The sequence below is a fragment of the Cottoperca gobio genome, chromosome 7 (genome assembly GCF_900634415.1).
Source record: "Cottoperca gobio chromosome 7, fCotGob3.1, whole genome shotgun sequence".
In the NCBI taxonomy this organism is placed as follows: domain Eukaryota; kingdom Metazoa; phylum Chordata; class Actinopteri; order Perciformes; family Bovichtidae; genus Cottoperca; species Cottoperca gobio.
Window position 1 is genome coordinate 14,770,456 of NC_041361.1, and position 21,240 is coordinate 14,791,695.

The following is a 21,240-nucleotide window of genomic DNA, read 5'->3' on the forward strand; positions in this document are numbered from 1 at the left end:
GTGTGTGTGTGTGTGTGTGTGTGTGTGTGTGTGTGTGTGTGTGTGAGTTTTAAGGCTTTTAAACATCCTTCAGGGAAATCATATACTCCCTCATGCGTCAACGTTGGTAGCCCTCTCTTTATTGGCAGAACAATCCCTGTTGGGTTTTGAAGTCTTTTTTGATGCTCGCCATTCTTTCTTCTCTCTTCATTTGCTCTTTGTTTTTTTTACGGGGAGGAAATGCGATGAATATGAGCACAGAGAGTTGAAAGGGAGGTCTGAAGATTTTCTTAAGAAGATGAAACACGAGTCTCATCTGCACTGAATAAAGGCCAAATCCTGTAAGAATTTAAGCGTTCGTTTTTAATCTATGCCTCAGAAGATAAGAGAGGGATAATACTGTATGTCAATATTTAATATGACAAGGGGTATAGACTCAAAAGAGAGGAATATATCGTCAACTGAGGGTTCGACAAGGTCTATCTGACAAATTGGACAAATTTGAGGTCTATGTCTCAAACGGCTTTAAAGTTAACAGGGTCTATCTGCATCACTCATTTATGCAGATTTTGTAGATATTTGCTGAGTCAGTGAGATCTACAAAGGTGTATCTCCACATGTTCAAGCATAATTTTAGTGTCACAAAGGTCTATCTGCTGACCAATAGCAGGGCGGGAAATTAATCACGTGATCATTTTAAGCACAGGAATAACTTATTCAAAACGTTTTGCTGCCGACTGTTTTATATGTATGTAATCTAGTAGATCAGTAGTTCAAGTTAAGATCATCAGTAGTTCAAGTTAAGATCAGTCAGTAGTTCAAGTTAAGATCAGTAGTAGTTCAAGTTAAGATCAGTAGTAGTTCAAGTTAAGATCATCAGTAGTTCAAGTTAAGATCAGTAGTAGTTCAAGTTAAGATCAGTAGTAGTTCAAGTTAAGATCAGTAGTAGTTCAAGTTAAGATCATCAGTAGTTCAAGTTAAGATCATCAGTAGTTCAAGTTAAGATCAGTAGTAGTTCAAGTTAAGATCAGTAGTAGTTCAAGTTAAGATCATCAGTAGTTCAAGTTAAGATCATCAGTAGTTCAAGTTAAGATCATCAGTAGTTCAAGTTAAGATCAGTAGTAGTTCAAGTTAAGATCATCAGTAGTTCAAGTTAAGATCATCAGTAGTTCAAGTTAAGATCATCAGTAGTTCAAGTTAAGATCAGTAGTAGTTCAAGTTAAGATCAGTAGTAGTTCAAGTTAAGATCATCAGTAGTTCAAGTTAGATCAGTAGTAGTTCAAGTTAAGATCAGTAGTAGTTCAAGTTAAGATCAGATCAGTAGTTCAAGTTAAGATCATCAGTAGTTCAAGTTAAGATCATCAGTAGTTCAAGTTAAGATCATCAGTAGTTCAAGTTAAGATCAGTAGTAGTTCAAGTTAAGATCATCAGTAGTTCAAGTTAAGATCAGTAGTAGTTCAAGTTAAGATCAGTAGTAGTTCAAGTTAAGATCAGTAGTAGTTCAAGTTAAGATCAGTAGTAGTTCAAGTTAAGATCATCAGTAGTTCAAGTTAAGATCATCAGTAGTTCAAGTTAAGATCATCAGTAGTTCAAGTTAAGATCAGTAGTAGTTCAAGTTAAGATCATCAGTAGTTCAAGTTAAGATCAGTAGTAGTTCAAGTTAAGATCAGTAGTAGTTCAAGTTAAGATCATCAGTAGTTCAAGTTAAGATCAGTAGTAGTTCAAGTTAAGATCATCAGTAGTTCAAGTTAAGATCAGTAGTAGTTCAAGTTAAGATCAGTAGTAGTTCAAGTTAAGATCATCAGTAGTTCAAGTTAAGATCAGTAGTAGTTCAAGTTAAGATCAGTAGTAGTTCAAGTTAAGATCAGTAGTAGTTCAAGTTAAGATCAGTAGTAGTTCAAGTTAGATCAGTAGTAGTTCAAGTTAAGATCAGTAGTAGTTCAAGTTAAGATCATCAGTAGTTCAAGTTAAGATCATCAGTAGTTCAAGTTAAGATCATCAGTAGTTCAAGTTAAGATCAGTAGTAGTTCAAGTTAAGATCATCAGTAGTTCAAGTTAAGATCAGTAGTAGTTCAAGTTAAGATCAGTAGTAGTTCAAGTTAAGATCATCAGTAGTTCAAGTTAAGATCAGTAGTAGTTCAAGTTAAGATCAGTAGTAGTTCAAGTTAAGATCAGTAGTAGTTCAAGTTAAGATCATCAGTAGTTCAAGTTAAGATCATCAGTAGTTCAAGTTAAGATCATCAGTAGTTCAAGTTAAGATCAGTAGTAGTTCAAGTTAAGATCAGTAGTAGTTCAAGTTAAGATCAGTAGTAGTTCAAGTTAAGATCAGTAGTAGTTCAAGTTAAGATCATCAGTAGTTCAAGTTAAGATCAGTAGTAGTTCAAGTTAAGATCATCAGTAGTTCAGGTTAAGATCAGTAGTAGTTCAAGTTAAGAACATTAGTAGTTCAAGTTAAGATCATCAGTAGTTCAAGTTAAGATCAGTAGTAGTTTAGCTTAAAATGAAGCTAAGTTGCATAAAATACAGTTGAGGGTTCAATTTTCAATTTTCGGGTGGGGAAATGTCAGATTGACCGTTGGGACTCTGGTTTTCCAACAATTTCAGAACCATCTGCAAAATGAGTTTCGTTTCTACCCATAATACACTGAATTGGCCCAAATAGTCTTAATTGCACTACCTAGTGTGTAGCATGTGATATGTCAAAATTGGTTGGAATTGGTTTTATAGTGTCCACGTTATGAACTTGTCGTGGATATTTATCGCTCACAACATTGTGGTATGAAACAGAGAGGAATCAATAAAGCACAGACACAGATATAGTTGATTAATTATTATTTTGTTGTACAACAAACAATAATAATGAGAACACTACCTGCTTCCAAGCACAACCGCGTAGTACCCCAACTCACAAAGAGAATCTACCCCTTGTATTTGAGTTCTTAATGGACACACGAACCTTGTCTCCCAAGAATACATTGAAGCACATATGATCATGACACCAAAATAATCTAAAACAGATGTGAAGGTCACTTCCTCATGATCATTAAAGGGTTCCCTTAACTTCATTAGAGCATGGAGTCCATGTCAGTCATGTCAAATTATGCACATATGGCATAGGTCATACATTGCAAACTTAATAAATAAGACATTATTTACTTAACAAACTGTTGAATTTTCAAATGTGTTTTTCTCAAAACTCGTCAAAGTGCAGATAGATCTTGTTAACCCTCAGTTGACGACATCCAGCCACATTTTAGGGCTGGACAAATCCTGTGGTCTTCTGAAAATTCCCACAAATATATATTTATTTTAACATTACTCGGGAAGCAGAGTTGAGTAGAAAGCTCACATTCTCTAAGAAAACAGAGTCAGATGGCTGTTTATGTTATTTCATAAAATATAATCAGCCGCTCTTTTTAAAGACAGATGTGGATTTAGATGTTAAAAGTCAATGAGAGGTAGTGTGAGCAGTGTATATGCGTGTGTCTGCAGTATTGTGGTTACCTGTGTGTGTGTGTGTGTGTGTGTGTGTGTGTGTGTGTGTGTGTGTGTGTGTGTGTGTGTGTGTGTGTGTGTGTGTGTGTGTGTGTGTGTGTTGTACAGTGTGCTCTGCTGTCATACAACGCCATGCTGGGGACTGCACAGCATCCTGCCTCTGCTGTCGCTGATCAAAGGCGCAGGGCTGCTGTCACACACACTGCTGCATACAGACACACGCACACATGCACGCATACACGCACACACACAAACACACAAACACACAAACACACGTACTGCTAAATGTGGTCATAGAAGCACCAATCAGGCTTTCAAAGTGACAGCTGCACTGCCAACAGATGGATATGTTCCATCAGAGTTACTGATTGTGAATGGGAAACTTAGGATGTGGAAAAAGATCTGTATCTGACTCTGTTGTTCCAAGCATGTGGGCGAGGAAAGACGACAACAAACACTCTCATCCAAACATAAAACAGACATTTTGTTTATTGAAAGAATCCAGCCCAGTTTATACGTCTCTCACTATAACTTACAGTCGTTGCTGAATTTAGTGGCTGCTAAAACAACAATAGCCAAAGCCACAAAGCCAGTTATGAAGAAACACATGAAGACAAACTCACATTCATTTGACCATCATTGCGTTCCAGCAGGCGAATTATATTACATCAAAGGTTGTTTTACATAAAGCTGTACACTTACAACTTATAAAAACATACAGAATTTTCAGCCGCAGAAGAAGATATTTTCACGTTGACATTGAAAAACCTTTAAAAGTGTTGATGTTAGCCCCTTAACTACAAATCATTTATTTTATGCATTTATGCATGCTATGCAGTTTAAACATTTCAGATGTATTTTTCCACTCTGTTCCAGGCAGCTATTTGTCTCCATTCTTGGCAGTCTCCAAACTTTATTAGCAGACACCTGAAGCCTATTTGCATAATCACTGCAGCTTGTGTGAGTCTGATAATTGATTTTCATACGTAACAGAGCGGAAATTAAACCAATAGCTGCCTGAAACATTCAAAATAATACACTAACAAAATGGTTAACAAAACAGTTATCTGTGATGTATAGTATAGTATCCCTTATTTGTATTAAATTGGCTAAACAATGCAATAACATTTGTCTGGTGCAGTGTGCATATGTGTGTCATATATGAGTGTAATTATGTATCCAACTTTTTCCATATTCATATGTGCATTCAGGATCTATTCACTGACAATCCTGATCAAATGTACCAGATCACAAGCACAGAGACACTAAAGGGTTACAGATCCTGATCTAAGATCCATTTCACCTTCCACCTGCAGTGAAGACATCGAGGAGGGAGAAGGAAGGAATCTGAGCCCAGATCGGGATTTTCTGTTTTTCTTCCACTCTGGTCTGTGAGAGGAGGCCAGCGAGATGTTCAGAACTCCGGTCCGTCCTTCTTCAGGCTCTTGTAGTCGGTGGTAACGGCCACAAACTGAAGAAGAAGAAGAAGAAGAAGAAGAAGAAGAAGAAGAAGAAGAAGAAGAAGAAGAAGAAGAAGAAGAAGAAGAAGAAGAAGAAGAAGAAGAAGAAGAAGAAGAAGAAGAAGAAGAAGAAGAAATAAATAAATAATTCTGTATCCCATGCAAACAGAGACGTATAAATCAAATTACACTTAGAATATCATACGAATGTGCTGCATTACCTTGTACTGGTATGTGGGGTCAAGTTTATTCCATGGCTCAGGGTTGTTGGTCTTGTTCCAGCTAAACACACAAATATACGGACAGAATTGGGATAAGTTACTATGGGCTCTTAGATAGACAAATAAAGACCAGCATTCAGTCACAAGTGATCTGATACCCCTGAGAGAGATTCAGGACTCAGCACACAGTATGTGCTTGAAGCCTGCTGTGACACCACCAGGACACTCTTTGATTTCATCAACCGTGTAAAGAATGCACCGTCCTGAGCTCTTGTGAGAAGCACTTCGCTGTTGTTATTGGAGTATCATTATGGGTAAATCAACAGGAGGAGAGGAAGTCCATGCAAGAGGCAGTTCGAGCAAGGATCCCTATAGTCAGTAACGATCATAGAACATTATTAGAATGTTAGCAAATGTCCATTTCAGGATGCAAAGAGGAAGGAAGTTTAACATTCACAATTTCCTTGTTTAAACATCTTCATTTTTTATGGTGGTGTTCACCATCCTGTGACCGCCCTGTAGGGGCTCATTGATTCTTCTTTTGAAATTGTAGTCTAATTTTCCACAAATAATGTGAAAACAGAACTAAACAGTCTAAACCAGAGAAAACGCACATATGGTGATGTATTTCACCTGATGGTCAATCTTCAATATTGACAAAATATAGATAGTTACATCATCAGTTTTTATATCAAATATCAAATACTGACGTATTACATATGATCTGTATTGCATATTATCAGAGGTCCTTACGTGACATGGGGTCCTTTGGCCAACCGGATCAGATACAGAGACGCCCCGCCCATCCCCAAAACGATGAATAAGAACTGGGGGATGAGCTGCAGACACACACAGAGATAATAGAAACATTAAGCTTCACAGATGTTACTTTCTTTAACATGTGATACTGTGCTGCTTATAAATGTCAACACAACCTGAACCTTTCACAATAAGACACCTTGAGTGGTTAACAGTGCGATTCTATTATTCATAGTGTACATAGAGATAATGTTTATAAATATAAGGTTTATAAAGAAGTTATAAATGTCTGGAGGGAGGGAAATTAAAACAAAGACATCTTAAAGAGGAAGTGCACTCCTTCTTCTTAAAGGATAAGGCAGGTAAGGGATGTATAGTCCCCCTTACAATTAAGTTAAATTGAACTTTATTTCAGACGGGTACTTTTTTTAAATGAATTAAACAACACATAAATGTGTTCATAACATTTCTTAATCACAGCATTTAAGGTGGGAAAATTACCAAAAACTTATGTGAGCAAAAAGATTAGACACAAGTTAACAAGCATTTCTAAAACATCACAAGCTCACGCCTCATATAAATGTTGAACAGATGAGCGAGAGGATTGTGCACCTTCCTCTCACCATACACACCAACATCGACACAAGGGAATTACATATTGGGAGTGAATTAAATAAGTGTCAAGACGCCAACCGTCAGCTGTCACACAACCGCAAATATGAGCTCATTCCAAATTCTCTATTAAGTGATTTTTTATTATACTCCACAGGGTTTTCATGAAGTAGGAACTGTCTTTGCTAAAGTAGCTGAGATTTACTGAAGCCTGCAGTTGGACCAGATCCATACTTTATTTTTCACTTCCTGTCTGCTGATTATAGTGCCTGTAACAGCTCTGAGGATTAACAGCTGCCATGTCACCCTGCATCAATCCGATGAACCTGCTGACACAAAGCATTGTGGTGTGTGTACGCGTGTCAGGCAGCGACACACGTACACACACTAATTAATCATCTCGCAACCCCTCAGATTTACCTTGTGACTCTTTGGACGGCCCGACCCTCAGGTTGGGAACCATCGGATTTACAATCTAATTATGTATTATGACATATCACGCAGGGGACATGTTGTTTTGCAGAACAAGTGCTTACTTTTGATAGTTTACAATTGGCTGATAATACTTCTATACTTTTACTATTATGCATGACTTTTACTTATATATTTACATTGTTTGAAGACAGCCAGAGAGAGACCAGCCATGGTTTTGATCATTTAACAAAACGCTTTTTACTGTCAGCTTTTTATCTGCAGCAACACGACCGAATGATCATCACGTCTGTCTTTAATTATTTCTGCCTGTCAAACTCTGTCCGTCTGTCTGACTCCCTTTCCCTGCCACTGAACTCATTCACTTCTTCTAATCACTACTCACTTTGCGTGGTAGAAAGTATCAAAGTATATTCTATATAAAAGTACGGGAATATGATTAAACTACCCGACATGTTGAATAATCACAACCTCAAACATCTGCAGGTGTACAATACATCATACACATTAATGATTTAAAATAACTATATAATATAACAACAGGGGGACAGTATTTTGAGTCGTGAGGGATTTTGGACATCTCAGTGTCAATGTTGCAGCCACCTGTCTGAATTTCTCTCTGACTCCTAAACTTCCTGACTGTCTAACAGCCCGTCTGTCTCTCTGTCTGTCTCTCTGTCTGTCTGCCTGTCTGTCTGTCTGACCAGAGCTCCAACTTGATCAAGGAGCTTTGGTAGAGTCTCACAGGGATTTGCTCCCTGTTGCATCTCTCCCTCTCTCACCCTGTCTGTCTCTCAGGATGATAGACCATATCAAGGAGTCTCACAGGGATTTCCTCCCTGCAGTTTCTCTCTCCCTCTCCTGGGAGGCCGGTGACAAGAAGTTAAAACTCTGTCACTTCGCTCTCTGACAGCAGAGCTGGTTAAAAAAACGAAGAAATAATCCCGTCCCCTGTAGGGAAAACTCATATTTTCAAATGTATTTTTATTCTAAACCACTCGTTTCCTAAATGGTTAGATTTTGTCAGTTTAGATTGAAGATGTTTGTAAAAGTCGTGGGCGTGTTTTTAAAGTCTTAATCCTCTCTCAGTTTGGCTTGGTTGTGAGCCACCGGAGAAATTAACTGCTGACTTAGAGTTCAAATAAGATTAAATGAGACAAAATTAGATTTCTGATCGTGTCAATTAATTGACCAGCACTCTACAAACCCTGCAGGTAATGATCATGATGTATTTCTATTGACTAAAGCTGTAATACTAAATACTAAAACGTAATCAATAGTTAAGCCTAACATTTAACATTTTAACACAAATATTCACTGTGCATTCTTTTCTTAGAGATATACCGAAAATCAATAAATGCATTGAAGGAGGATGTAATATTGTTCATATTAAAGTGATATCATAGAAGACAGGAACACACAACAATTTGGTGTAAACCTATAAAAGCATAAAACAAACTTTAACCTGAGTGTTAAAACCAACTTATCTTCAGCTACAGCCAATACATTACACGTCTATGTCCTATATATAACAATGATTATCTGCACTGGCCCTGTTAAACAAACTAAATGTATTTAAAAAAACTAAAATTCTTCAGTTAACCCAAATGTATTCAAACATTGATGTTGAATAATGTGAGAAATATTAACATTATAGGATTTCTTTTATCCAGTTCATCTGACTCACTATTACAAACACTGGAGCTGTCCAGACACTGACTCTACTCAGAAAGCAAAGAGTTTGTTCATTGCAGCTCAAACTCAAAATGTTGCTACATGTTAAATAATCTTTGGATATGAAAACAGGTTTCTGTCCCTGACATCAAAGTGCTAAACAGAAGCAAACAGAAAATAAAGATTACTTACGCCGGGGTACTTCTTAGCATGATCTACTGCGGCCCGAAATATCATTGCTCCAGTTTATAGAAAGTTGGGAACACTGCATGAAAAGAAAAGAGTGTTTCAGGCCCTTGTTATCTGCAAGCAGCTGTGCACGGACAGGATTCAGACCTGTTGCTCTCTGCATGTGGAGGGAGGAGGGGAGGGGGAGGAGGTAATTTACATCTGATTACAGCTACTTCTTCTCCCTTGTTGTGGTGATTACACTGTGCTGGACACTGTGTGACAGTTTATATTCAAACGATAAAGTTTCATACCAGTGCGTAAATATTAATTTAATATCCAGGCCAGAGACATTTGATCACGTCACGGTGTCCAATCAGAAGAAGTTGTGTAAATCCTGCAGAGACCTCAGAGAGCTTTTTCTTCCTCATTTCCTTCACTGCAGTTTGAAGACTTTTGACCCTTTGGGAGCTGACTGGAGGAAATAGAAAAACAAACACGTTGTCCTTTTTAAGGCCGCTGGAGAATATCTATAGTTCATGAACCTCTTCAGTTGACCTAATCATATCACTAAAGATGCACACAGTGCACATTCAAAAGAAACTGCTGCACCAGAGAGAAAGAGGAGATAAGAGATAAAAAAAAGGTAAATTAGCAGAGTGAATGACCAAGATTCACAACGAGTGTTTGGAAACATGGCAACTCAGCTTGTTGTCCATTAATTGCAAATGAAGTCTTGCAGCTAATGTTTAAAATGTTGGGGAAATTAAAGAAAAACTGTCTGAGAAAGTTCCTTAAGATGTGGTTCAGCCTGGAAAAGATAAGCTCTATATGATAATCAGTTATCCCAGAAGGATGTGTATTTACTTCTTTTCTTTTTCCACACAACCCCAAAAGTAATGATATTACATTACATTTCATTTAGATGACGCTTTTGTCCAAAGCGACTTACATCATGAGGATACAACTCCAAACAGCAAGATATAACTATATCTTATATAAGATATAACTTCCGTCCAAAAGAGGTCAGTGCAACAATGCTTTTCTTTTATCAAAAGAAAACCTCCGAGTCTGTTTAATGAACCAGTGTCTCTGATTCACTGCTCTGCAGTTTAATTGGAAGCTCAAACAAATGCAATTCAATTTGGCACATGAGCGCTTCACTTCACAGTTCACAGACGTGCCATTACCTCCCAGACACCACACGTCCGTCCTCCGATAATGAAGCAGCACTGTAAAGGAAAAACCTATATCTTCATCATTTAGCTTTTAAGTGGCTCTCTTACCAGAGTCACATCTTTGCTTCTTTTGTTTTTAATGAATGAGCTATGAAATGTGCATAAAATAATATGGACAACCTTTAGTTCAAATGATCATTTGCAACACTGGAAGTAGGAGGTTTTTCATAACAGCAGAGGTTCATTATAATGACTTCATCAGCCTTAAGATGAGGTGTCTGCAGACGCTAATAAATCCCAGTGAGACAGGGCCATAGGTTCTTTATGTCCATGTGTAGTAATAGTATTCAAATGAGCTGCTGGAACTATCCTTTAAGTCCCAAATCAGCCTCCACCATGTATGTGTGTGTGCAGCCAGGCAGACTATTCATTGGACAAAAAACAACAACCATTTGAGCACATTCAACCGGAGTTTTACAGCTGTTTTAAAGAGATACTTCATCCCAAATCCACCTTTTCAGTATGAAACACGCCTGTAGGTTTGACAGGTTGCTCTGAAAAGTCACTTACAAAGGATTCCAATGTGACAACCTTTCCCAGTGGTAAAAAAGTATTAAAACATCCACAGAAACTTTTCAAACTGTTCCTGCAACATCAACTTGTCTTCTCAAACCAAAATGCTTATCATGTTCACAATAAATCATTTTCCAAAGATATGGATAAATGCACTGTTTCTGCATTACCCTGTGTCCCAGCTCAAACCTCCACAGCAGTAGAACACATATAGGTGAACAAAATCATTGATTGATTAAAAAGTTTATATAAAGAAATATCATGCTTCGATGGATATTTTGGTACTTTTTTGAGTGTGCTTGTTCTTTATGAGGGAGACCACAAACTTTCATAGACACTTGTTAGGACTACATGAGGGATTTTAAACTCAAAAGATTTTGAGTGGAATATTCCTTAAACAGGAATCCCTGTAAACAATACGGGAAACAGTGCAACAGAAACATTGATTGTTCATAAATGAGACAGAAATACAAACAATGTGTGGCTTTCAGAGGTGCAAAGTAGATATGTACACAAAGTACTGCACTTAAGTACAATGTTGAGGTTGAGTCATTTCATTTTATGCTACTTTATAATGAAACACTGCACTTTTTATTCCACAAACTGTATTTGACAGCTTTAGTTAATGTTTTCTTTTCAGGTTAAGATTATACATTCAAAGTCTATAATCTAAAATATGTTACATTAAACTATTGATCTGAATACTTCTTCCGTCACTGCTGGCTTCAAGCTGCATTACAGCACAGCATTATCAAACTCTCAAAAAATAAATAAAGTTGCAAATCACCCCCAAATATCTAAATAGAAAAAAAAATGTATATGCAGCAAGCTTCAGCGAGAAGGCATGCGCAGTAGGTCAAAGCTAAGCCCTGACCAACTGTAAACAAGGACATGATCCCTCACAGGCTTCCCACCCTCGAACACAAGTGATAGTCGAGATAGTTGGCAAAAGTTTTGTTCCTGTGCAGTGAAGAGCGGCAGGAAGCATGGAGAGTATAGTGAGGTTGTCTGCAACAGAGGTTGTGTTGGATTCCAAGCCGTCTTCACCAACAGGACATTCTGCCAACAGGCTATTTTAAACTCCGTAACCATCAAGACAAAATAAGTGGATCGTGTTGTTCAGAATGTGAGACAGGCTCGAGCTTTACTCAGGAAAATGAAGTAGGATTGTCCAACCATTAAAAAAAAAATCATTGTGCATCTGTCACACAGCAGTCCTTAGTCCTTATTTCCACCTCGCCCCCGACACAGGACTGTGTGACATGAGCTCAGCTCTGCCTGCTGCTGCTGACCTGCAGCACGGAGCTCAAAGATAAATCCTCCTAATTGGACACTAGCCAACACTATGGCACAAACAGGGCCAATGCAGGTCTAAAACAGTGCAGGCGTACCGGCAGCATCCCTTGAGCTGCTTGGTAGAGAATGTATTTCAAAACCTAATGATGACGTTTAATGGTCCTCGCAGGAAATCTGACTTGTACATCGCTGACATGTGGCAGCGTGGCGGAGGTGAAAGCAGGTATGAACATGGATAAAAGTGCAGGGCACCATGACCACCCATCACACGTTTTTGTTGTTGAATTTGAGCTACGACAGATCCTGAAAGGGCTCAGAAGGCCAATACCAACACAGCCACATAATATTGTAAATATCAAATGTCACACATTAGGCCAAACCAAAAGCCACACAATGGCATCCACATTAGCAGAACGCAACGTATGGAAATGAAAAAGTAGAAAAGACATTCTCCATTTTCTTCTTTAATGAAATCTGAAATGTAGTCATTAGAAATGTATCCTGTTTGTTTGCTTTTACACATAAAACATTGCTTTTGTTTTTTCCATTTGAATGTCTCTTACATTTGCTCCAATCAACCTGCAGCCACAGGCCTGTTTTGGCTCTGATTAGCCTCGCTCTGCCCTGCTGTGTGTGTGTGTGTGTGTGTGTGTGTGTGTGTGTGTGTGTGTGTGTGTGCTGTTCGAGGAGACACAGAACAAGCTGTCAGACGGTTTGAACCTCAAGCTGTGGCACAGTTTAATATTTAACATAACTATTAGACCGCAGAAGTCTGCTGGTTTATTAACCAAGAAGCTAACACACCTGCAAGACCCCCGACAGCTCTGCAGTGAGAGGCAAAACCTGCCATTACATGTTCTTGTGACCATTAGGCTGATTGAACTGTGGGTTTGTAGATTATACGATGGACACAGAGAACATTTTGTTTAACTGGCAGAGTTTGCATTAATACAACAACAGTGAATGTGTCTCTTAAAGCTGGCTGACAAAGCAGACTTTGCTGCTATACTTAAGTGTAAAACTCTTGGCTTTTAGAAAATCTACTCAACATTACTACTATAAAAAGGTCAGTCTAATTATATTATAATAGATCTGCTATTGTGAACAAGCTTAGTTGCACTGCAGAGGCTGAAAACAGTACATTTTGTGTTTGTGCCATCTAGTGGTGTACAATTATATTGCAGCAGCTAATCATACATCTATGCAAATATTTTTGGTTTTATTGGTTATGGTTTGGAGAGATTTGGCTGAACTGAAAATAAATGATCAAACATTTTGCTAATGGACATATCGTTTCAGTTATTTATCATGCAAAAACATCAAACGTTCTCTAGTTGCAGCTTCTCAAATGTGAAGATTTGTTTCTCATCACAATAAATTCAACATTTCTGGGGTTTGAAATGTTGGTCGGACAAATTAAGTGTTTCCAGACGCTCTGGGAAACTGTGAGGGGCACATCTCAAAAACTAAGTGATTAATCAAAAACATAAACAATACAGTAATCGGCATTGAAATTAGTTAGTTGGAGCTGTAATCCAGAGTCATGTGGACACCGTTAGTGCGGATTAAAATGTCACATCTGTAACTAGTGGAATCAGCTCCACAACGTCATTCAATCAGAAGCAAACAGCTGTTTCCATCAGTGAATATATATATTTTTTAAACTCACAAACAACAATTTCTATTTACATAATACAAAATATTATCACTGGACCTTTTAAGATCATTCATTTGATGACCATTCAATATGAACGGTCTCTTGTGGTGTCGCAAAGAATTATGAAAATAAAACAAAACAGTCAGGAAGTCATAAAAGTTGGAGACCAAAAACAGATGATTGAGAACAGACAGGAAGTAAAAAGGAAATGATGACTTTGTTGGTACATAGAGGAAAACCTCCATGTCTTAACACTGTAAAAACAGCTACTGCTCATGTAACTTGTATTTCTCAGCTGTGGGTTTCTTCCCAATAGCAAACCACAGTTACAGTTACAATCATGTTTGTGCAGGACCACCTATCTGAATCCTCAACAATAAACATCAAGGTCTTCTTTACCTTTGATTGAATGCATTAGGTTCACACCTGCTTTTTGGGGTTGTTGAAAGGCATGCTGGGAAACATTAGAGGTCACAAACCAATGAAGAAGACAAGTCAAACTGAATGAAAGAAAAAAAAACACTTCATTAAAAAATTATTTCTGGAATTCTTTGAACATCAGAGACTCGTGAGAACGGACAGATCCCAGTTTAGGAGGTAACCATAGAAACATCAGCAGCAACAGTAGGACAGGAGGGAGTCAGGGCAGACGTAACCATAGTGACGGCAGCAGAAGCTCCGGTTGATGTCAGTGTGGTAACCGAGGGCTCGGCGGGGCGAGCAGGAAGTGGTTTGACGATTTTCATGGGAACAAAGACGTTAGAGGCACAGTGCTCGCTGAGGTACTCGCCTCCTTTCTCCTCGTACTCCTGCCTGCTGATCCATCCCTCTGCCGGCCCTCCCTCTCCACCAGGTGGATGCTCCAAGGCCCAGTCTCTTGCCCCGTACCAGGCGTCCAGGGCCGGCTGCAATGCCATTGTTACCTGGGAAGGAGTCAGTCAGTCAGTGGATGCGACTCAGAACACTTTAGTTAGGAGTGTGTGATGATAAACCGTGTTTTAAAAAAGGACCTTGTACCTTGAAGTGTGACTGGAAGGGCCTCATAGCCAGCAGTTCTCTCTCCACTCTCTCCTTCATCCCGGGGTACTGCATGTTCCCTCCTGTCAGAAACACATTGCTCACCAGCGCCTCCTGCTGCTCTGGAGTGTACCTGTAAGACATCAGTGTCACATGACATTCTCTAATGTAACACAACAGAAGTTAATATGAGAAAGATTGTGTTTCAGATGCTAAAGAAAGAATCCAAAAGTACAGTATGTGTGCGATAAAATCAAATGGGCAGAGAGAGAATTTTCACAATCCATGCGTCATGATTTCAGCAGCGTGTATTTATGTGCACCGTACTGTATATGCATGTGTGTGCTTGTCGTTTTTCATGCACCTGATGTACTGTATCATTACCTGGCCAGGACGTACTGCAGCGTCTCCATCAGTCCCATCTGGTCCTCTCCGGTCGGTGAGGGCTGGAAGAGGATCTCTGGACATCGTAGGCGCTCCGTCCCGACAAACAGCTGGTGGTACTCCGCCATATTGAACACGGGCTGGAGACGAGATCGGACGTTAATGTGTGATACCAAAAGTTTCAGCTTTTCAGCAAAGTTTGCTTCCTTACTGCTCTGGCACAAAAACATTATACAGGACAAATGTTCTGCCCCTCAGTAAAGTGACAGATGCACAGCATTGATGACGATCAAAATATCTGTCTGCTCCGGTGTCTCTGTGCCACTACCTGAACCACATTAGCAGGTTTTTCTGGCAGCGTGTCCTCAGGGAAATCAGGATCCATCAGTGCCACTCCGTCTCCCTCGTCCATCGGCTGCTCCAGCTCAGACACCTGGCAGGGAGCAACAGAACAGCCTCAGGCTTCATGTCAGCTGCAGCACATCATCGACTGCAGCAAACAAGGACGGACCCTGTAGAGCCCCGCAGCGCATTCACAGCGATGACATGTAGAGCTTATTAATTATTGGTACATGAAAAGAGAGAGAGAGAGAGAGAGAGAGAGAGAGAGAGAGAGACAGAGACAGAGAGAGAGAGAGAGAGAGAGAGATAGAGACAGAGACAGAGAGAGAGAGAGAGAGAGAGAGAGAGAACCAGACAAATTCTTTTTTTTACTATCTAAATGTGGACAAAGCACTTACAAGATAACAACAAATCAAGACTTCCTGGTTCTGTTTCTCTCTGATTTGGCGGAGTAACACCCACCTCCGTCTTTCCCTCTGCTCCGTCGCTGTGCAGCAGTTTTTGTCTGCCCTGCTCTACAGCCATCTGCAGTTTGTTGATGTACGACTGCAGCTCCTCGGCCGAGTCCATGTTGAGCTCCACCAGGCTCTTGTGAAACTGATCCAACAGGCCGTCCTCCAGCAGCTCCTGAAGAACCAAACCAAAGATCAAACATCAAATCCAAAATGTAGCTAAAGCTTTTTATTCTGGATGTTTTATAGTTATTGTTGTGAACACACACAATTCCTTTGTGGAACAGTTAACCTTTCTTAAAGTGTGTCTATTTGTGACATCAGATCAGTGTTTATCAGATGTAAATGTGTTTTTAAAAGTATTGTTCCCACTATATACAGTATATCTCAAAAGTGAGTACACCCTTTAGATTTTTGCAAATATTCTGTTATATCCTTTCAGGGGATAACATTATCCTACTGAAACTTTGATATAACTTAAAGTAGTCAGTGTGCTGCTTGAATAACAGTATAGATTTATTGTCCTTTGAAAATTACTCAGTACACAGCTGTTAATGTCTAAACAGCTGGCAACAAAAGTGAGTACACCCCATAGTGAACATGTCTAAATTGTGCCCAAAGTGTCAATATTTTGTGTGACCACCATTGTTATCTAGCACTGCTTTAACCCTCCTGGGCATGGAATTCACCAGAGCTGCACAGGTTGCTTCTGGAATCTTCTTCCACGACGACATCACGGAGCGCACGGATGTTGGACACCTTGCACTCCTCCACCTTCCTCTTGAGGATGCCCCACATGTGCTCAATTGGGTTTAGGTCTGGAGACATACTTGGCCAGTCCATCACCTTAACCTTCAGCTTCTTCAGCAAGGCCGTTGTCATCTTGGAGGTGTGTTTAGGGTCATTATCATGTTGGAAAACTGCCCTACGGCCCAGTTTCCGAAGAGAGGGGATCATGCTCTGCTGCAGGATGTCACAGTATATATTGGAATTCATGTGTCCCTCAATGAAATGCAGCTCCCCAGTGCCGGCAGCACTCATGCAGCCCCAGACCATGATGCTGCCACCACCATGCTTGACTGTAGGCAAAACACATTTGTCTTGGTACTCCTTACCAGGGTGCCGCCACACACGCCGGACACCATCTGACCCAAACAGGTTTATTTTGGTCTCATCAGACCACAGGACATGGTTCCAGTAACTCATGTTTTTGGATTCATTGTCTTCAGCAAACTGTTTGCGGGCTTTCTTATGCATCGGTTTCAGAAGGGGCTTCTGTCTGGGGCGACGGCCATACAAACCGATTTGATGCAGTGTGCGGCGTATGGTCTGGGCACTGACAGGCTGACATCCCACTTCTGCAACCTCTGCAGCAATGCTGGAAGCACTCGCACGTCTATTTTTGGAAACCAACCTCTGGATATGACGCTGAGCACGTGGACTCAACTTCTTTGGTCGACCCTGGCGAGGCCTGTTCCGAGTGGAACCTGTCCTGGAAAACCGCTGTATGATCTTAGCCACTGTGCTGCAACTCATTTTCATGGTGTTGGCAATCTTCTTATAGCCAAGGCCATCTTTGTGAAGCGCAATAATCCTTTTTTTCAGCCGCTCAGAGAGTTCCTTGCCATGAGGTGCCATGTTGTCCAGCATTCAGAGAGAATTGTGCCCAAAACACCAAATTTAACAGCCCTGCTTATCATTTACACCTGAATCCTTGTAACACTAACGAGTCACATGACACCAGGGCAGGAAAACAACATCATTGGGCACAATTAGGACATGTTCACTATGGGGTGTACTCACTTTTGTTGCCAGCTGTTTAGACATTAACAGCTGTGTACTGAGTAATTTTCAAAGGACAATAAATCTATACTGTTATTCAAGCAGCACACTGACTACTTTAAGTTATATCAAAGTTTCAGTAGGATAATGTTATCCCCTGAAAGGATATAACAGAATATTTGCAAAAATCTAAACGGTGTACTCACTTTTGAGATATACTGTATATTAAATCTCAAGTCTTACACATATAAATGCCATCTGAAAAACATAAAAACATAAACCGCAAATTATGTAATAGGCCCCTTGCCTGGACTGCCATAAGTCTGTCCAGCCTCTCTTGGTCCTGCAGCAGCTTCTCCTCCCGTCGGCGAGCGTTGATTTCCTGAAGCCGTCGAAGCTGCTGAGCCCGTCTCTCCTGCCTCTCCTCTACGCTCACACAGCCGCCCGGCACCTTAGTCGAAAAAGGAAGCTGCATATGGTGAACCTCCCGCTCATAAAACTCTGGGCTGCGCCACTTTTCCAGCTCTGTGGAGAACGCGGGGAGAAGAGAAGAGGGAATGGAAAGTAAGAAGAAGAAACGGGTTTGCATGCATCTCGATGTTGTCTCCTAGTCTGGCGGCACTTGCATCCCCACCTGCCACATGGACAAAAATGTTGTCTGTGTGGAGTTTATTAACGTTTGGCGGTTCTTTAACGATTCAAAAGCGTGTATGTACTGTATGTATGTATGTATTGTTGGATACGATTTGTCTGATTCAGGTTTCCACACATTATTGCAGTTTGAATGAGGAAGTTGGCATGTCTTCCTTATACAACCGTAGAAGGAACATCTTTCTTCATAAGACAATGTAACATGAGCTGCCTCCTTGTTTATGTTCTCTACCGACTCGTTTTATTTATAAAATAATGTAGTTTAAATTCATTAAAAGCATGGAAGATTTAAAAGGACTATTAAATGCACATATCCTGTCACTGAACACTGCTAACTCACTGGCAGATGCAATTTGCTGTTTTGTTTTAAGTCTATTGTTTGTGTTTTTATGTGAAACTGTTAAGCAGCCGTTTTGGCCAGGACTCCCTCGAAAAATATATTTTAAATCAGAATGGGAATATCCTGGTAAAAACAAAAATGATATGTTTGCACCGTACCTTCATGGTAATCCACAGCAGTGTAACTGTGTTCATGCAGCAGTTCCTCCACGCGGCTGAGTGTGACGGCGGCGAGGTGACCTGGGTATTTCAGCTGGAGGAGGCGCTGCAGGTAGGACGCTGCCTGACTCCCAGCCACGTTCACACGCTTACAGTTCACCGCATCAAACCTTGAAAGAGACAGGAAAGAAGGACACACAGAAAAAGCATTTCTTAGAGAAAAATAATCCAAGTAAGATGATGTTAAATTTAATTTGAAAGGTCAAATACATCACGGAAGACTGTCTGTGAATCCTCACCTGCCGTTGATGACCGGCAGGATGTGTGAACAGTGGTATCCTGACGACAGAACGATGCCGGTGTGTGGTGGCTGGAGGCTCCTTTGAGTGTTATTGTGGTAGAAACTGTACAAGCTGTCCACGCCGTAGGAGACATATGGGACGCGGTAGCACTCAAACAGCAACTCTGACATCATCTGCCGGCAGTGGAGCGGGTTGCCGGGCGCCTCTGTCAGCACAATGGGGTGTGGGACACCATCCTACAAAAGCATGAAGAATGTAATGCTGATTGATCGTCTGGTTGGCATTTAAAACAGAAATGGCAAAATATAACCAGCCTGCATTACTGTAATTAAAACACATCTAATTTTGCAACAAAAACACCTGGGGTTTAAGATTTGTTTTTCTGTTCTTTCCTCAATGAAAATATTAGTTAGCGAGCGGAGGATAGTCCGTCGTCTTTCAACAATAAACACTTTAATTGTTTGTCATTATTTGTATTCACGTGAGGCTGAAAATCCATTAGACATCATTTCCGACTTCCATAAAACATTTGAGAAAATAGATCATCTCTACAAATCATAAGATTCTCGTTACAACCTGTATTATTAAACAATTAATCTACAAATAGAATATATATACATACAGTATGCAAGTAATGATCACATTTGTTTTTAAAAACATTAGAAATGGTACATGTGTATTCAGTGTACACCTGGCACTTTCCTTTGAAGTTAAAAAAAATAATAATATATATATATATATATATATATATATATATATATATATATATATATATATATATATTATATGTATAAGATTAGACATAAAACATCTTATTGTACACAAACAAGTTTTTTTGTATTATCATGGTCATAGATTATCTGTGTAACACTGACCCTACAAATACGTATGTGTTCACTGTTTTGTCTAAACTGGGTTATGCAGAACCAAAAGAGACCCTGGGAATCTAACAGTATTGATAGTAAAAAATAAATGGCTGAATTTAACTTTAACCCAAGCTCACGTTTTAGCGTGATCTTAGAAAAGATGGGTGATAAGTTTTAATGTTGCACCAGCGGACACATCAGTCACCGTCCAGCACTAACCTCAGAGCCGAGACCCAGGTGAGTAAACACATGGTCGAACATGAGCTCCTGGATCTCAAAGTTTACCACCACGTTTCGGTCGAACTGGCTCTTTAGCAGCCACCGCAGCGGCTCCAGGTTTGAGATATCATTACCGATCTGGGTCTCGCTGCGGGCGGCCCCTCTGCTGCGCGCCGCCACCGACCTGAAGAGCAGCCGCGGAGACTCAAACTCCGCCGCTGGAGCCGCCCAGCCGGCCCGGGTCTGGAAGGAGCCGTTATCTATCACTATAGGAGTCGGTGTGTCGGTCAGACACTGAGCGGGGAGTTCAAAAATCGGGTCAGGTGAGGATTTACAGTCCTGAAATGAGAATATTTGATACACCGGTTCATGCTTGGAAGACATTTTGGAAGTGTGTCACTGCAAAATACATCCGAGTGGAGTCTCGGTCTCGTGGACTGATAGTTCCCAATTGATTTTAAATCCCCTATTTCAACATACAGGCAGTGCAACCGTATACATCAATATGTAGAGAGAAATATCAGAGTAGCACTTAACACAAATAAAATAAATATATTAATTATAAACGAGTATAATAAAATACATATTTTGGCTTTAGGTTCCTGTTTAAAAAAAAATGATGTATTGTGCCCATTTAACCGCATTTACAATAAATATGAATTTAGAAAGATATATCCTTTTACCACCAGAGGTCGTACTACCCTCTATGAGCATAAACCCCTCTGAGATAATACACACTGATTTATAGATTTATATTTATAGTTTATTATTTAAGTCAGACTGTATATAAGCGTCATACATTTGTATCTTTTCTAGAAATATTTTAAAATTATAAAATTGCTATGTAGAAAATTGCAATTGCAAATTTGACTTTACCTATTAAATCTCACTGACTATTGTTTAACTAGTCGGAGAAAAGTCATGCTGTGCAGCCACATTTTAAATTCTATAGTGGAGAGACCCCAAAGTTTCCATTTGATGATGCTGAGCCAAATGTTTATCTACAGAGCCATTCCCAATCTGTATGCAAACTAAAAAATATATGTTTCAAGTCTCACTGCCATTTTCTTATCATCAAATGTGGGGTCAACTGAATAAATATGCTAGAAATGGATGAGTCCATTTTGAAGCTACATTCAAACCATGTGAACTGACATTCTCCCTCAGGCCCCGAGATCCCTGATTTCTTTCTGTCTGCCGTCCTGTTACTCTCAGCTGACCGA

General features: G+C 39.8%; 2 protein-coding genes across 2 annotated transcripts; both read right to left on the reverse strand.

Annotated features, from left to right (window-relative positions):
- Nucleotides 1–3,937: 3,937 nt before the first annotated feature.
- Nucleotides 3,938–9,234, reverse strand: ndufa4l2a (NDUFA4 mitochondrial complex associated like 2a). The gene is made up of 5 exons (XM_029435992.1): nucleotides 9,115–9,234; nucleotides 8,825–8,897; nucleotides 5,909–5,994; nucleotides 5,156–5,216; nucleotides 3,938–4,945 (listed from the first exon to the last, which is right to left on the reverse strand). Exons 2-5 carry the CDS (start codon nucleotides 8,867–8,869, stop codon nucleotides 4,889–4,891), a joined length of 249 nt encoding a protein of 82 aa, XP_029291852.1. The 5' UTR covers nucleotides 8,870–8,897; nucleotides 9,115–9,234; the 3' UTR covers nucleotides 3,938–4,888.
- A 4,246-nt stretch (nucleotides 9,235–13,480) lies between these two features.
- On the reverse strand, nucleotides 13,481–20,443 carry actr5 (actin related protein 5). Its single transcript, XM_029436673.1, has 9 exons — nucleotides 20,018–20,443; nucleotides 18,930–19,168; nucleotides 18,631–18,800; nucleotides 17,789–18,006; nucleotides 15,710–15,874; nucleotides 15,234–15,338; nucleotides 14,906–15,045; nucleotides 14,522–14,654; nucleotides 13,481–14,427 (listed from the first exon to the last, which is right to left on the reverse strand). The coding sequence occupies exons 1-9, from the start codon at nucleotides 20,399–20,401 to the stop codon at nucleotides 14,095–14,097; spliced, it is 1,887 nt and encodes a 628-aa protein (XP_029292533.1). The 5' UTR covers nucleotides 20,402–20,443; the 3' UTR covers nucleotides 13,481–14,094.
- Between the last annotated feature and the right edge of the window lie 797 nt (nucleotides 20,444–21,240).

Bases quoted from the DNA above. Each gene is read 5' to 3' on its own strand.
- ndufa4l2a (XM_029435992.1), bottom strand. From the start codon at position 8,869: ATGATATTTCGGGCCGCAGTAGATCATGCTAAGAAGTACCCCGGC. The intron at 5,995-8,824 runs GTAAGTAATCTT...GTGTGTCTGCAG, and splicing joins ATGCTAAGAAGTACCCCGGC to CTCATCCCCCAGTTCTTATT. The intron at 5,217-5,908 runs GTAAGGACCTCT...TTGTGTGTTTAG, and splicing joins GCCAAAGGACCCCATGTCAC to CTGGAACAAGACCAACAACC.
- actr5 (XM_029436673.1), bottom strand. From the start codon at position 20,401: ATGTCTTCCAAGCATGAACCGGTGTATCAAATATTCTCATTTCAGGAC. The intron at 19,169-20,017 runs GTTAGTGCTGGA...ATGCTTTTGTAG, and splicing joins ACCTGGGTCTCGGCTCTGAG to GATGGTGTCCCACACCCCAT. The intron at 18,007-18,630 runs GTACGGTGCAAA...CGTTCTCCACAG, and splicing joins TGCTGTGGATTACCATGAAG to AGCTGGAAAAGTGGCGCAGC.